The 15796-nt window shown below is 47.1% G+C and overlaps 1 protein-coding gene and 1 long non-coding RNA gene across 2 annotated transcripts in view; both read right to left on the reverse strand.

The window, feature by feature from the left end:
- Nucleotides 1–9910: 9910 nt before the first annotated feature.
- On the reverse strand, nt 9911–14811 carry LOC140855651 (uncharacterized). The gene is made up of 2 exons (XR_012138608.1): nt 10558–14811; nt 9911–10445 (listed from the first exon to the last, which is right to left on the reverse strand). It is a non-coding gene; the product is annotated as an uncharacterized lncRNA (long non-coding RNA).
- A 968-nt stretch (nt 14812–15779) lies between these two features.
- The window catches only part of LOC140855820 (uncharacterized), a 1009-nt gene continuing 992 nt past the window's right edge, over nt 15780–15796 (reverse strand). The window contains exon 3 of the mRNA XM_073252853.1: nt 15780–15785. Coding sequence (XP_073108954.1) covers nt 15780–15785 — 6 coding nt within the window. The remainder of the gene's footprint in view (nt 15786–15796) is intronic.

The raw sequence follows: 15796 nt of genomic DNA on the forward strand, positions 1-15796 counted from the left end.
CTGACACGGACATGCGGCACAGTTCCCCAGGGGCATTGTCCCGCTGAGAGCGAGGTCAACCCTGGTGATTAGACGGCCACACGGCGACATGACATTTCCACGGCGGCTCTGACGGTCTACAGTGAGTTGACAGTTCCTCACTTGTCCGCGCCATTAATGACGGCGCCATACCGTGCTCCACTATATATACCGGGGAAGGCAACAGTGCAAAGGGTCGATCCGCCCGTCTCTCCCACATACGCAGGCTCGCTCCTCCCTCTCTCTCTCTTCCTCTCCCTCTCTCCTTCTCAGAGCTCTCTGTCTGCATTTCACTGTTGCCCAGTCACCTCTCTGACTTGACCGTCGGAGGGTCCCCGCCGGAGCCGCCTCCGGTCAGTGCGGACTTCCTTTTGCAGGTGCACGCTTCCCGGCGATCGGGCGACGAGGCGATTGGCCGCAACAGATTGGCGCGCCAGGTAGGGGACAGCATGACAAAGACAAGAGCTCAACGATCGAGAGTCACTGGGTCGGCAAGGCGCTCTTCCCGTCGGGAAGAGGCCTCTCCACCACCACCGACGGCGGAGCCTAGCTCTCCGCACCCTGCAGTGACCACGGAGGCCCAGATTGCGGCCATCGTACGGCAGATGACCGTACTGACCGACGCAGTCAAAAGCCTCCAGCAACAACCGGCGGCCCGACCTATGCCTTCCAGGAGCAGCCGCCGATGGCCGCGCCGACCCCTGTCGCCTCCAAGCGAGCGCTCTCAACAGCGCTCCCACGGAGAGGAGGAGGGGCGACCACGGCGCGACGACCGACGGTCTCAGTGGCCCTCTCCTTCCCCGTTGGAACGGGCGAGGAAGGAAAAGCGGCCGCGCACACCGTCGGCCTCTCTTTCAGAATCCTCCGGAGGCTCCACTCCTGGGGTCTCCCAGCATCGACGAGCGGACGACTACGAGCGACGGTTCGAGGAGATCGACCACCGGCTCGCCCAACTGCAGATGGACGGCCAGAAGTCTTCGAACGACGTCGACTTCCAGACCGCCCAGCCTCTCTCTCGACTGGTCCTCGATGAGCCGATTCCCAGTCGGTTCAAAATGCCGAACGTGGAGCCATACGACGGCTCCACCGACCCAGTCGACCACCTCGAGAGCTATAAAGCTCTCATGACAATTCAAGGGGCAACCGACGCTCTGTTTTGCATCGGCTTCCCCGCCACACTTCGCAAGGCTGCCAGGGCTTGGTACTCCGATCTTCGATCGGGCAGTATCCATTCCTTCGCGCAGCTCGAGCACTCGTTCGTGGCCCATTTCAGCACCAGCCGAAAGCCGCCGCGAACGTCGGATAGCCTTTTCTCCCTCAAGCAGGGGGAAAACGAGGCGCTCCGACACTTCGTGGCGCGATTCAACGCGGCCACGCTCGAGGTCCGGGACCTCAACGAAAACATGGCGGTTTCAGCCATGAAGCGGGGCCTGAGGTCTTCCCGATTTACTTATTCTCTGGACAAGACCCTCCCCCGGACGTACGCCGAGCTACTGGAGCGCGCATACAAGTATATGCGCGCGGACGAAGGAGCGTCCGACCGACGCTTGGTCGAGCCCAGGGGTCCGAAGGAGAAGCGAAGAAAAGGTCGGGAGCCCACCGAACCAACAGGCCCCCGGCCGGTAGTCGGCTTTCTCCACCCCGACAGATCCAAAAATCACCCCGCCGACAGACTCCGAGGTCGGTGCGTCCCAGGTATGACTCCTACACTCCTCTCTCCGCTCCCCGTGCACAGATCTTGATGGAGATCGAAGGGAAAGAATACCTGCGACGGCCTCCGCCTCTGAAGGCAAAGGGCCTCGACCATCGGAAGTACTGCCGGTTCCATCGGAGCCACGGCCACGACACCGAGCGATGCATCCAGTTGAAGGATGAGATCGAAAATCTCATCCGCCGAGGGTATCTCGGCAAGTTTCGAAAGGGTCCGCCGACCCGACCGACTGCCGATCGACGCCCCCAGCCGACTGAAGAGGCACCGACTAACCAGCCGACGGCTGGAGTCATCAACATGATCTCCAAGCGGCTGGGCCCGGGGACGTCTGCAGGAGGAGAGCCGACGAAAAAGCCGCGCCCGGACGACGTGATTACCTTCTCGGAAGACGACGTTCGGGGCATCCAGACTCCCCACGACGATGCTGTTGTTGTGTCGGCGACAATAGCCAATTATGATGTAAAACGAATTTTTGTTGATAATGGAAGTTCGACAAATGTTTTGTTTTACTCGACCTTCTCCCGAATGCGACTACCGACTGATCGACTTAGTAGGGTCTCCACGCCCTTGATCGGCTTTGCCGGAGACACCGTCACGACAGAAGGAGAAATCACCCTGCCCTTGACGGTCGGTACCGAACCACGGCAAAGAACGGCCTCCCTCATTTTCGCGGTCGTCCAAGTTCCTTCGGCCTACAACGCCATACTCGGGCGACCCGGATTGAACGCCCTCGGGGCGATCGTCTCGACGTACCATCTCCTTGTTCGATTCCCGACCAAAAACGGAGTCGGAGAGATGCGCGGAGATCAACAGCTCGCCCGACGATGCTTCCAAATCTCCGCCCAATGCGACGAGACAAAGGATCCCCTGACAATCGACAAACTGGATCAACGGGAGGAGGAAGAGCGGGGTTCGCCGGCCGAGCAGCTCGAGGCGATCCCCATAGGAGAAAATTCCGACAGAAAAGTTTGGGTCGGGTCTCAATTGCCCGACACCGAACGCCACCGACTGGCGGAGTTGCTGACGGCCAACGCCGACATATTCGCATGGTCGGCAGCAGATATGTCGGGCATCCCTCCAGAAATAATTACTCACCGACTCAACATCGACCCGACAATGAAGCCGGTGAGGCAGAAGAAAAGGTCCTTCGCCCCAGAGAGGCAGAAGGCCATTGACGAAGAAGTGGACAAGCTGCTCGAAGCAGGCTTCATTCGGGAATCCACGTATCCCGATTGGCTCGCCAATGTCGTCATGGTCAAGAAAGCCAACGGGAAGTAGAGGATCTGCATCGACTATACCGACCTCAACCGGGCATGCCCGAAGGATAGCTTTCCACTCCCGAAGATCGACCAGCTGGTGGATGCGACGTCCGGATTTCGGCTGCTCAGCTTCATGGACGCCTTCGCCGGGTACAATCAGATCCGGATGGCGCCTGAAGACGAGGAGCACACCGCGTTCGTGACCCCCAAGGGCCTCTACTGTTATCGGGTGATGCCCTTTGGATTGAAGAATGCCGGCGCCACCTACCAGCGACTCGTCAATAAGGTCTTCAAAGACCAGATCGGGCGTAACATGGAGGTATACGTGGACGACATGCTGGTAAAGAGCACGCAGATCCCGGACCATGTTCAGGATCTCGAGGAGACCTTCCGCACCCTTCGACGACACCGAATGAAGCTCAACCCGACCAAATGCGCCTTCGGGGTGACCTCGGGGAAGTTCCTCGGATTCCTCGTTTCTCAGAGAGGGATCGAGGCCAACCCTGAGAAGATAAAGGCGATCCTCGACATGCGTCATCCGAACACCAAGAAGGAGGTCCAACAACTGAATGGAAGAATCGTCGCTCTTAGCCGATTCATTTCCCGATCAGCTGAAAGGTGCCTCCCGTTCTTCAAGACCCTGCGCCAGGCGAACGGTTTCTCTTGGTCGGATGAGTGCGAACAGGCCTTTGAAGACCTGAAAAGGTACTTGGCTTCCCCGCCGCTGCTCGTAAAGCCGCAGATCGGGGAGACCTTGTATCTTTACTTGGCCACATCTTCTGAGGCGATCAGCTCGGTGCTCGTTCGGGAAAACGAGTGCCGAACCCATCAGCCCATCTACTACACCAGCAAGGTCCTCCACGGCGCCGAAGCCAGATACTCGGAGACGGAAAAGATGGTTTTCGCCCTGACCGTCTCCGCGCAACGGCTCCGACCATACTTCCAGGCCCACGCCATCGTGGTACTCACCAACCAGCCCCTGAGGGCCGTACTGCATCGACCCGACACATCCGGACGACTCGCTAAGTGGGCAATGAAGCTTAGCGAGTTCGACATTCCAGTACCGACCGAGGCCTGCCTTGAAGGCTCAGGTCTTGGCCGACTTCATCGCTGAATGCCCGACGACCGACCGAAGGTCGGGAGTTGAAGGCCCGGGACGAGGTTCGGTCTCTGAGCCAGACCCGATCTCCACCTGGGTACTTCACATCGACGGAGCCTCCAACGCTCAGGAAAGCGGGGCCGGGCTCCTGCTCACGAATTCGGATGGGGTAGTCGCCGAGTACGCCCTCCGGTTCGACTTCAAGGCCTCCAACAATCAAGCCGAATACGAGGCACTCCTCGCGGGCTTGAGGATGGCGAGGGAACTGGGCGTCGACGGCCTCCGGGCATTCTCCGACTCTCAGCTGATCGTGGGGCAGGTCAAGGGCGACTTCGAGGCGCGAGATCCGACCATGATCAAGTATCTTCAGAAGGTAAAGGATCTCATGGCCCGCTTCGGGCATTTCGAGATCTCCCACATCCCCAGGACGGAGAACGCCCGTGCCGACGCTCTCTCCAGATTGGCAATGTCGGCCTATGATTCTTTGGGTCGGACGTTTGTCGAAAACCTCCAACAGCCGAGCATCGATCGGGTCGAAGAAGTACAGCAGCTAACGTCTGAACCAAGTTGGATGGACCCGATCATCCAGTACCTGTCCGAGGGGACCAGTCCCGAAGATCCCGCGGAGGCCAAGCGACTCCGATGGTCGGCGTCACAATATGTGATCATGGACGGCCGACTCTACAAGAGGTCGTTCTCCCTCCCTCTGCTCAGGTGCTTGGGACCGACCGACGCTGACTACGCCCTCCGAGAGGTTCACGAAGGAATTTGTGGGAATCACTTGGGGGCAAGTCCTTAGCCTTCAAGGTCTTACGACAGGGCTACTACTGGCCGACCATGAGGAAGGATGCGGCAGAGTTGGTCCGAAGGTGCGAGCCATGTCAGAAGTATGCCAATATTCAGCACCAACCGGCCAGCCAAATCACTCCCATTGTCGCTCCATGGCCCTTCGTTCAGTGGGGAGTCGATATTCTCGGCCCCTTCCCACCGGCGTCGGGCCAAAGGAAGTTCATCGTTGTCGCCATCGACTACTTCACGAAGTGGGTCGAGGCCGAGCCCTTGGCGCAGATCACCGAGCGGAAGATGGAGGACTTCGTCCAAAAGTCCATCATCTTCAGGTTCGGATTGCCGCACACCATCATCACCGACAACGGACGGCAATTCGACAACCAAGACTTCAAGGACTTCTGCGCCAGGTTCCACATCCGTCATCGACTAACTTCAGTCGGGCACCCACAGTCCAACGGTGAGGTTGAGGTGACGAACCGAACCTTGCTCCATGGACTCAAGACCCGACTGAACGAAGCCAAAGGTCTCTGGGTCGACGAGCTGGGCTCCGTCCTATGGGCTTACCGAACGACCCCCCGTGTCCCGACCGGAGAGTCGCCGTTCAGTTTGGCCTACGGGACAGAAGCTGTGATCCCGCTCGAGATTGGCCTGCCGTCTTCAAGGGTCGAGCAGTACCACGAGCCGGACAACTTCGAAAGTCGGAGGGCCGACCTAGACCTTCTCCCCGAACTGCGAAATGAGGCTCAAATCCGAATGGCCTCATACCGACAGAGGGTCGCCCGGTACTACAACGCCAAGGTCAGACCAAAGCTCTTCAGGCCTGGCGACCTAGTCTTGAGGAAGGCGGAGGTGTCGAAGCCCTTGGACCAAGGGAAGTGGCTCCCAACTGGGAAGGACCCTACAGGGTTGCTGACACCTTCGGGCCGAGAGCCTATCGGCTGGAAACCCTTGAGGGAAAAACCATTCCCCGGACTTGGAACGCCGACAACTTGAAGCTGTATTGCCAGTGAATTCTGTAATTCAATTGTCGGAATACATCTTCAGTTTGAAAAATTGGAGTTCTAACTCTTCCACTACCGGTCGGCGCTCAGCCCCGACGCGCCGACACGGATCTGGCACCGACGACACATCGGCCCCTTACACGGACCGATGCATCTACAACGACGGGAGTCAATACTCCTTCGACGACTTGTCGGACCTCCACAAAGGGCCGACGGACTCTTATGAACGGGAGTTTATGCTCCCTCAACGGTCGAATTTTCGGGCAGAATCCGTCGGCCGACAGGCCGATCGGGCCCCGACCGAAGAAAGGCAAAAAGCCCACGCGACTATTGTCGCGACTTCCGACCGAGCTACGGCCGGTCAAGGGATGTTCGGCTTACCACCGTCCATCACACGACGCGACCTTTGTCGCATCTACGACTTGCCGACCGACCAATGGCCGGCTGAACGACATTCGGCTTACCACCGGACGGCGGACGTCCGGCGCCGACCGACACCTGATGCTGATGGGACGAGACGCCTGGCGCCAATTGGATGTCGGGCGCCAGTAAACCTCTCGATATGTACAGGGCGCCGGACACCGTATCAATCGGCGGTACGGTCGGATCCTCGCGCACGAGAAATCCACTCCTAGTCGCCAGCTCATCACCCGACTTAGGAGTGGAGGGGGCAACTGTTGGGGGAAACCCACCGACCGACCGACCGACTATCGGAGGGCCCGACCGGCTGGCGGCCCGACCGACCGTCTCCGACTGAAAGCCGGGGGTGACCGACTAACGGACGCTACCGACGGCTTTTTAATGGCCCAATCGCCGACTGGGGGTATGTCGGGCGTATCCTTCCCGACCGACCAGACCCAGAGGCCGACTCACAGGAAACTCGCCGACTGACGGAGGAACCCGACGCCACTCTGCTGGCCACCGACCAAGGGTCGGCCGTCTCCTCCCATCGCCGTACAGCCGCCAGACCTTGTCAGCTCTGACACGGACATGCGGCACAGTTCCCCAGGGGCATTGTCCCGCCGAGAGCGAGGTCAACCCTGGTGACTAGACGGCCACACGGCGACATGACATTTCCACGGCGGCTCTGACAGTCTACAGTGAGTTGACAGTTCCTCACTTGTCCGCGCCATTAATGACGGCGCCATACCGTGCTCCACTATATATACCGGGGAAGGCAACAGTGCAAAGGGTCGATCCGCCCTTCTCTCCCACATACGCAGGCTCGCTCTTCTTTCTTCTCTCTCCCTCTCAGAGCTCTCTGTCTGCATTTTACTGTTGCCCAGTCACCTCTCTGACTTGACCGTCGGAGGGTCCCCGCCGGAGCCGCCTCCGGTCAGTGCGGACTTCCTTTTGCAGGTGCACGCTTCCCGGCGATCGGGCGACGAGGCGATTGGCCGCAACAGATTGGCGCGCCATGGTATGCCCCTATAACTGTTTGCTGATACAAGGTGCATAGCAAGCATGAATACCTTGGTACGCCTTGAAACCGGGCACTACTTACGGTACATACCTCCTCATACCTAGGTATAAGGCAGTATGTACCATGATATGATTAGTTTTTCTAAACTAAATATAGTTTGATCTTCATTTTGTTAATAAAAATTTGATATGCAATTGATTTGTCAGGACAGACCTTGTTCAATAAGTATTTTAAGAAATTAAATCTTCACAACAGATGATACCAGACTTGTATAAAAGTTGCAAGTGATATTTAGAAACTTTAGAACACGGTGGTTTTTTTCTCTTTTTTTTTTTTTTTTTTGCAAAAGTAATGTATTATGTTAATTGACAAATGAGGCTATCTGTGCAGCATAATTTTGAAAAAGAAACATGCAAACAACAATAACATCATCAATCATCCATTCACCTATATAAATCTAAAACACTCCATTATCTATTATTCATCTATTTATATAGATCTTAAAGCACTCTATCTTTGATCATTCATCTACCTATATAAATCTTAAGGTACTTCATTTTCTATTATCTATCCACTTGCACAGATTTCAAAATGCTCCAACCACCTATATAGATCGTAAGATACTTCGTCCTCTCTCATTCATCTATATATATAGATTTTAAAGTACTACATCCTCTATTATTAATATGTCAACACGAATTACTAAGTGCTCTATTTTTTGTAATTTATCTGCTTATACAAATTTCAAAATGGTCCATTCTCCATCATCTATACATTTAATAGATCTCAAAGCACTCCATCCTCTATCATCCATTCATATGCATAGTTCTCAGAGCAATCGATATACTGTAATTCATATGCCTGCATGCATGTTAAAACATCCTCTCCTTTGTCATTCATCTACTTGCACATATCTCAAAGAACTTCATCCTCTATTATCCATCCACCTACATAGATCTCAAAGCAATTTATCTTTATCATCCATTCGCATGCATAGATCTTAAAGCACTATGCCCATTGTCATTTATATATCTGCACAGATCTTAAAGTACTCCCTCTTTTGTCATTCATTTGATTACATAGACAAATCACTCCATCCTTCATCGTTCATTATTTGCACGGATCTTAAAATATTTCATCTTTTGTCATTTATTCATCTGCATATATCTTAAAAGACAATCATTCATCTGCTAGCATAAATCTCAAAGTGTTAGTTTCCTCCCCTTTCAATTCTCATCAAAATAAGAGTCTTTTACTAAATTAGTGGGAAGAGTTCTACAATTTTTTAAAAAGTTAATTATCATACGATCCTCGTATGACAATATGTTGTAACAATGACTGTGTCATGTAATAAATTAAAAATTTTGATGGCTAATTGTCATTTTTTTAACTTTTAAGGTCTAAATATAAATTGCCCGAATTTGGAGGAATGTTTTTAATTTTTTCTGAATTAAAAACGTGTGTCAGTATGGACTAATATTATAATATATAAATCTTCCTCGTTCCCCTCTCCTATGGTTCGGAGATGTGGCATGACCCCCTCTTGGAGCAACCCTCCATTCATTGGTATGAAATCAATCACCTTGTTTCTTTCTTAAGTTTCAGCTCAAACATTTCTATATTATTTGCGTCATCTATCACCATTTCATTGATAAACCCACCCATAATCAAAGTAGATATTTTGAGCCCCAAATGGAACAGGAAAAGCAAGTTGGAGCTATGAACTCAATTCGAGCAAATATCCATTTTCCCACCTCATTAAATGCATCTGCATCGCATCGACTTAAATCCCCATTCTTTATCACCTATGGAGTCTGATTTCACACCTATTTTTCATACATAGTTTCTCTTATTCTAGCATTGAACATCCATCAGATTCTCTCATGCACTTAGAGATCAAACCCGTAAATAAACACCTTGACTAAAGGATAGAAGCGTCTTGTGGCTGTCACAAGTTGATTTGTTATCCTATGGTTAGCCCACAAAACGTCCCCAAAAGGCAAGTCATCTGGGGCAATAAACTTATACTTAGTCACCAATGCAGTTATTCAAGATAACGTAACCTATATGACGACCTCGATGGGAAGTCTGGAGGCAAGAAGCCTGGAGCAGAAGGCAGCAAGGACCGCGATAAGGTTCCCAGCACTGGAATTCTGAATCCATGCTCCCAACCTCTATCAGATCAAATGTTCTCCAAGCCTGCTGCCGTCCTCATGGTCAGCCCATGCTCGAGATATTCCATGGACAACATAGGCTAGATATCCCATGGAAACCACTGCACGCATTCAAACTAAGCCACAGGACAGCAAAATAAAGCCCCGTTCATTATCTTCTCATCCAATGTTTATTTCTCACTATTGCACCAAAAAGGAATTATTTTTTAACACAAGAAGCAACCTTACGGCAAGACCCGCCTTCTGCACTAAATGCACACATCCAGGCTCGAAACAGCACGCCACAGAATATCGCAGCAGCATAAACCTACACAAAGTTCAGGTACTGTAGCAGGAGAGCCAGTGGAGCAGCAAATGGACAATTCTTCACTTACGAGTTGGGGCAATCATTTAAAAAACCGGAGTAGAAAAACAGAACTAACGGACGAGTTGGAAATTGCAGGCACGTATCACTTCTCACTATTCCATACTTCCACAAAGTTTTGTTCTAATCTTGTGAGAGATCCACGTAAGAAACATGGTTATACTTTCAATGTCAACACGGAACAGCACCATACAAACAGGAAAGGCACTTTGCAGGTCTCATGCAAGAGACATTTTGCCCGTGGGAGGCACCCAGAACAACAACACCAAGAACAACTTTCTTTGGATTGACAACCAGAGTAAAAACCATCTCATTTGCGACTCCTACATCCTGCAAGCAAAAAGAACAGCCTTCCATTATACCTTTTGGGTCCTGTTTAATTCGTTTCTGCTTCAATGAACCAGCCAGCAAGTTCATGGAACAATTTGTGATCCACATCTGCCATGTCTGCCAAGTAGAGATCGCACAACTCCAAGATCTTGGAGTATCGCAAATCACCCTTCACATGATGTTGGTTCATTCTATGTATGAAGTATCTGGATTTTGCGTCTCCAACAAAAAAAACTCATTGCACCTCCCCCGATCATACAATTCCAATTTCTCTCCCCTGTGAGCACATCATGGAAGGAATTACCACACCCATCAAGGATCGATAAAAACTGCTGCACTTGTTTTGCTTTCTAATTCCCCTTGATTTTTAAGTTAGATCTAATTTCTACCTTCTCAAGGAAAGAAGGCATCCCTCAATTCATACGGATGGCCTTTAGCCTGCAAAAGAAGAAAAGATGATCAGAGAAATATGATGGAAACCGACAAATTTGTGATGTCAACAAATTCCATAAATATCACCAACAGCTTCAACAGGCTTAGCAATGCTATCAAGAAAGGCTAAAAAGACTACATGCAAGCATCATAGTGTGCAACTCTGAAGTATTTGAAGAAAACAAGGACACGGCAAAAACCTACTCAGCAATTTTAAAGCCTACAGTTTGGCCTCATGAAGGTGTGCCTTTGGAGACGATGCTGAAAACTTTACAGTTACTAACAATAGTTTGAACAGCGTTCGCTTCCAAGGTTTCTGAAACCCCCTAAAAAACGTGTGGCAAATGTCACTTCTAATCAATAGTAGGAATATTTTTTTATTCCTCATGGCACATTATTCCAGATTATTGAGCATACATTTTATTGCTGATTTTACATAGAAGCTACCAAATGAATGTTGTGCCAGTGACTCAAAGTTTATTCAATTAAATTGTGACTGGTACCATCCATGTGGAAGAGAAGAACATGCAGCCAGTAAATTTCATAGGGAAACATAAGGATGAATGCCCTTACTTCACAAAAAGCATTATTATTGAGAATATCTAGCTGGAAGAATTTCTATAAAACCAAAAGTGAGTATTCTCTGACTACTCAACATGTAGTCAATCACTACCAGCTTTCCCTTTTACATATTTTTTTAACAAATATCAGTAATTGAAGCTTGGAATGAAATTGGAAAATGGGGGAAGCTGCCCTTGACCTAGTGACACTTAAATTCAGTTATGTATTTTATCAGTCGCATTTTACCTTAAAATGTTTTGATAAGCAACCAATCCATAAATGAAAAAGGAGCTGCAAGCCAATAGATGCAAGCAGGCGTTGTACCAGACAAGGTAAGAAGTCCCAGCAAAGCCAATAGACAAGTTGCACTGTGCCATGCTCACAAACCCAACAAACTGAAGGCCCAAGAAGGAAGTTTTAAATCATTGAAAGAATAGTTGTTTCTAATAGCAAACAATGGGGTGCATATAAACTGAATATGGATCCCTAGCACTATCAACATTGTAAGTAACCATTTCAATTAAATAAAGTAATTGTTTCTGATTTATAAAAATATAATTAATGTAATTTGCTGATATTCCCACTTGATAAATTCGTAGGAACAAATGAGTCTTTTGACTCAATACAAATTTCTTTTTTGTTTTTTTAATTACACAAAAAAGAGAGCAGTCATAACAGCTGAGACATTGCAAACTTAGGACACGTTTTTTTTTATTAAAGAGTCAAATAAGTAGCTACAACTACTTAGACACACATCTTAAATACTGGAAAAATAAGAATTGATGAAAGAATTTGTCTCTTCAAGTTTCAATCTGTTTGGTGACCCAATTATGCATGGATGTAAAATACACTTAAAGCATTTTCCATAAGCAAAAAAAGTTTTGAGGATTGGCCGCAAACCACCATAAATGTAATTAGTGAAAAGAAAGCCATCAAAATGTGGGAGGACCTCTATGACTTGAAGAGGTGCAAAGTCTGATCTTAACATGGTATGATTTTTGGGATTAACCATTATGCTGTCAAGATGGTAGATGAGGCAAACTTGATCTCACATGCTAGAAAACAGAAGATAGACAATCAACAGTCACGATGCTGGAAGCTTGGAACAAATTAATGAAGCAATGAAACAAGTCACAATGGCTCTGATAAATGCCACATAATCAGACAACTGGCAACAGATACAAGGTTTTTGATGCTCCTTCACTATCCCAATTCCCAACCAAAAGGTTTACTAGGTACTCTTCCATCCTCTTATGAATAAGTGGCATATGGAAAGCAAAATAGATATGCAATCACATAGAAGATGGCAAGGGGTCCAAGACTAAGCAAAGTGCAAAAAAAAAAAAGTGAAAGAAATCATCAGCCATCATATGTTTTGCAATTAGAAACATCTTGCAGGTAGCACTTTCACAGAAGCCTATTAATATAGTTTGCACAAGACTAAAAACAAATGCATGTGAAGCATCCATAGAGATGGATGATTACAGGGAAATAGATGACAATTAGATAATAAAAGTCTAAAAAAAGTGATAACATGAAACGAAACGGACACTCAATTGTTTCCATATTTTTATCTTTTCTTAATTCCACAACTACTGTGATTCTAACTCCAATATCCTGCATGATCTGGGTTACTTTTCTACATGAGGCATAAAATGGTTACAATTGCCTAGACTTTGACTTTTTTCTTGATTTTCCTTCAAATATTTTTCTGCATTTCATATTGACTGTCATCTTGAAGACACTTGATCCACAAAAGATGGTCTGATATAAAAAAACTCATTTTTCAGCACCTCAAAAAACCATCATCCATACTCCCATATATCTCTAATAGATGACAGATGAATGGTAAAATAGCCTCTGTTCATAATATTAGAGCATTCATCTTCAGCATGTTGTCAAACAACTAATTTTTTCGAAATCCCCTAAAAAGGTGCCAGATAACCACCATTAAAAAATGTGGTACTCGAGGATTCTAGGTGCAACAAAAGGAGAAAAATACCCAATTGCACTGACCAATCTGATAATCATGTAGAACACCTTGATCAAAGTATTGCCAATACAGATAGGAGATCACGCAATCAGCATCTGGCCATGCCATTGTCACATGGCCACTGATCTAAGCCATGGATGAACCATTTCATGGATTAATACATATATAATAATTTATTATTGTAAACAAGCAATACATCATGATGCATGTGCCAGCCCATGTGCAAGCCCCCAACCACAAAACACGTTACGCGCATAAAAGATGAAAGAAAGAAGAGAAGGGGGCTTCTGTCCCTGGGACTATTTTAAACTGTGCAAGATGATGACTTCCTTTTTACTTTTTCTTAACCATCTTGTACCGCACACTATTCCTCAATCAAACAAAAGAGAGCCTCCTGCTCCATGTTGCTTCCTTCGCTCCATGAGAAATTTGAATAGTGAGTAGACAACCCAAACCAGAACTCTGAACTCCTGATATTAAGAGACGATACACCAAACCATTCAAGGAGGTCTTTAAAACAGCCTCCAATTCCCCTTTCTATGCAATGTCCACAAAACAGCCTCCAATTCCCCTTTCTACCACAAGGAATCTCATCTACAAGTTTAGTTTACCATCAACGTCCTTTCAAGTTGTCTGCTAGTCATCATCCATCAGCATTTTTATGGAAGAAAATGGGGTTTCTACCCCCTCTCCTTCAACCACAACCTTAGATTTCAATAGACAAGCTATTTTACTCCTCTATCTGTTTTACTAATATCTGAAGCTGACATTTCATAAGGCTTCTTTGTTATGGTTAACTCCGGATAGTTTCCATCTTCCAGCATCAATGCACGTGGAATTTGACACTTACTAAAATCTCTTACTCCATTGCCTGAGAGAATTATTCAAATCTCTACCTTCTTCAACATTGACAAGGTCCAAGATCTGTCCCTTGGTCCAAAATCCTGGTACCCATCTCTGGCCGTTGGGTGCACAGAGGGTTGTGGCAAGCTTAATGAGCAAGCAAGGGAGAAACATTTTTAGCAAATGATAATGCATCATCACTCCAAAGCGACCTTGATGAAGAAGAATTCGCTACAAATCCTTTTCCAGTTCAGAAAAAAAAAAAAAAAAACTCTTTCAAGAAGTCACAAGAAATGTCTTCAACCTTAAGTATGGAAAACAATAGAGACACTTATTTGAGTACCGTAGTGTAATGTATCCACTAAAATTGTGAGGCACTGTAGCAGAGAAGCCAATACACTATATTACCTGACCAATGATACACTAATTATAAACATGTCACCCAGCATTACTCAGGCATGGAGAGAGTATTAGGTTCACAGCTTTGGGGACAAATCTTCCAGAGGACTTTTGAATTGGAAAACAAGATGGTTGCTTTCATTTTTACAATCCCAACTCGACCCAAGTCCTTGTGGTTACCTATACGATCTCCCGGTAAGTTCACTTGTTTCACTCTCAACAGCAAAACTAAATCTTCTCAAACATGTACAGCATTGGCAGGGAAAACATGCTGACAGTAGGAGAAGGTGCTTTCTCTCGAATGTAGAATGAAAAAGAATAAAGAAGTCTATTTCATATTACAAACAAATCAAGCAGTAAGTTAGGAGATATGACATTGACTGGGCAAGCTGCTATCACATGCTTGCTAGTGAACATAAGGGTAAAGGAGCAAATTTATAGAGATAAGTAATGGCCACAGCCCTCCATAAAATCTCGTGGAAATGAATCTAGCTCATGTCAAATCCAATACATATATAAACTGAAAGATACAAAAATGATCCACATTCGATCAGAAACTAGGATGCAGTCCATATATGATATTATATCAGAATTCCAACATTAAACTGTCAAACCACCACCGGGCACACCATCCTTTTAAATAGTATTGACTAGAAAGAATCTCAAAAGCACTGGCAATACTGGATGGTAAGTTAAAGTTTTGTAATAGTTAAAACTTAAGAGTGAATTTATGATTTCCCATATGCATTTTCTGCTAAGTATTTGTGTTACATAAGAGCAGAATGTGAAAAATGCATACATTTGAACTTTGACGTGTTTTAGTTTGATATTATGCATGCAGAATGATTGCACTAATGTGGTTGGAGTAAATTCAGAGGACGATAAAACTAAGTGTAGCCATGAGTTCTTAATAATCTTGGTAACTGAGAACTTACAAGCATTCAGGATCACCACATCATCCACCCGAGAGAGAGAGAGAGAGAGAGAGAGAGAGAGACTATTAAGGTTCATGAATGACATTCTTCAAACAGTGAATCTAGGCTCCCAAATTTCTGATTGCAAATCATGAGAACACAATGATGTATTTTTTTGAAATACCATAGGCAAAGATCTATGATATCAAGTAATACTCCTCTTCTCAGACAGATAATATGAAATTATGAATGCTAACTAGCAGTCAACTTTATGACTTTGATGGTACTCTATCACATAATAATATAATTCTCCAAGTACATGTGATACTATGAATGTGCCTGACAGATAAATAACAAGATTTCCTCTTTATATAGTATGTTAGAGCTGACCACAAAGAAAGCACGAATGACTGAGGAATCATAAAATTTGAGATAGCACAAATGACTGAGCAACCGTAAAAATTTAAGATCACAACTGGAACATCA

Source organism: Elaeis guineensis, chromosome 1 (genome assembly GCF_000442705.2).
Source record: "Elaeis guineensis isolate ETL-2024a chromosome 1, EG11, whole genome shotgun sequence".
Lineage (NCBI taxonomy): Eukaryota > Viridiplantae > Streptophyta > Magnoliopsida > Arecales > Arecaceae > Elaeis > Elaeis guineensis.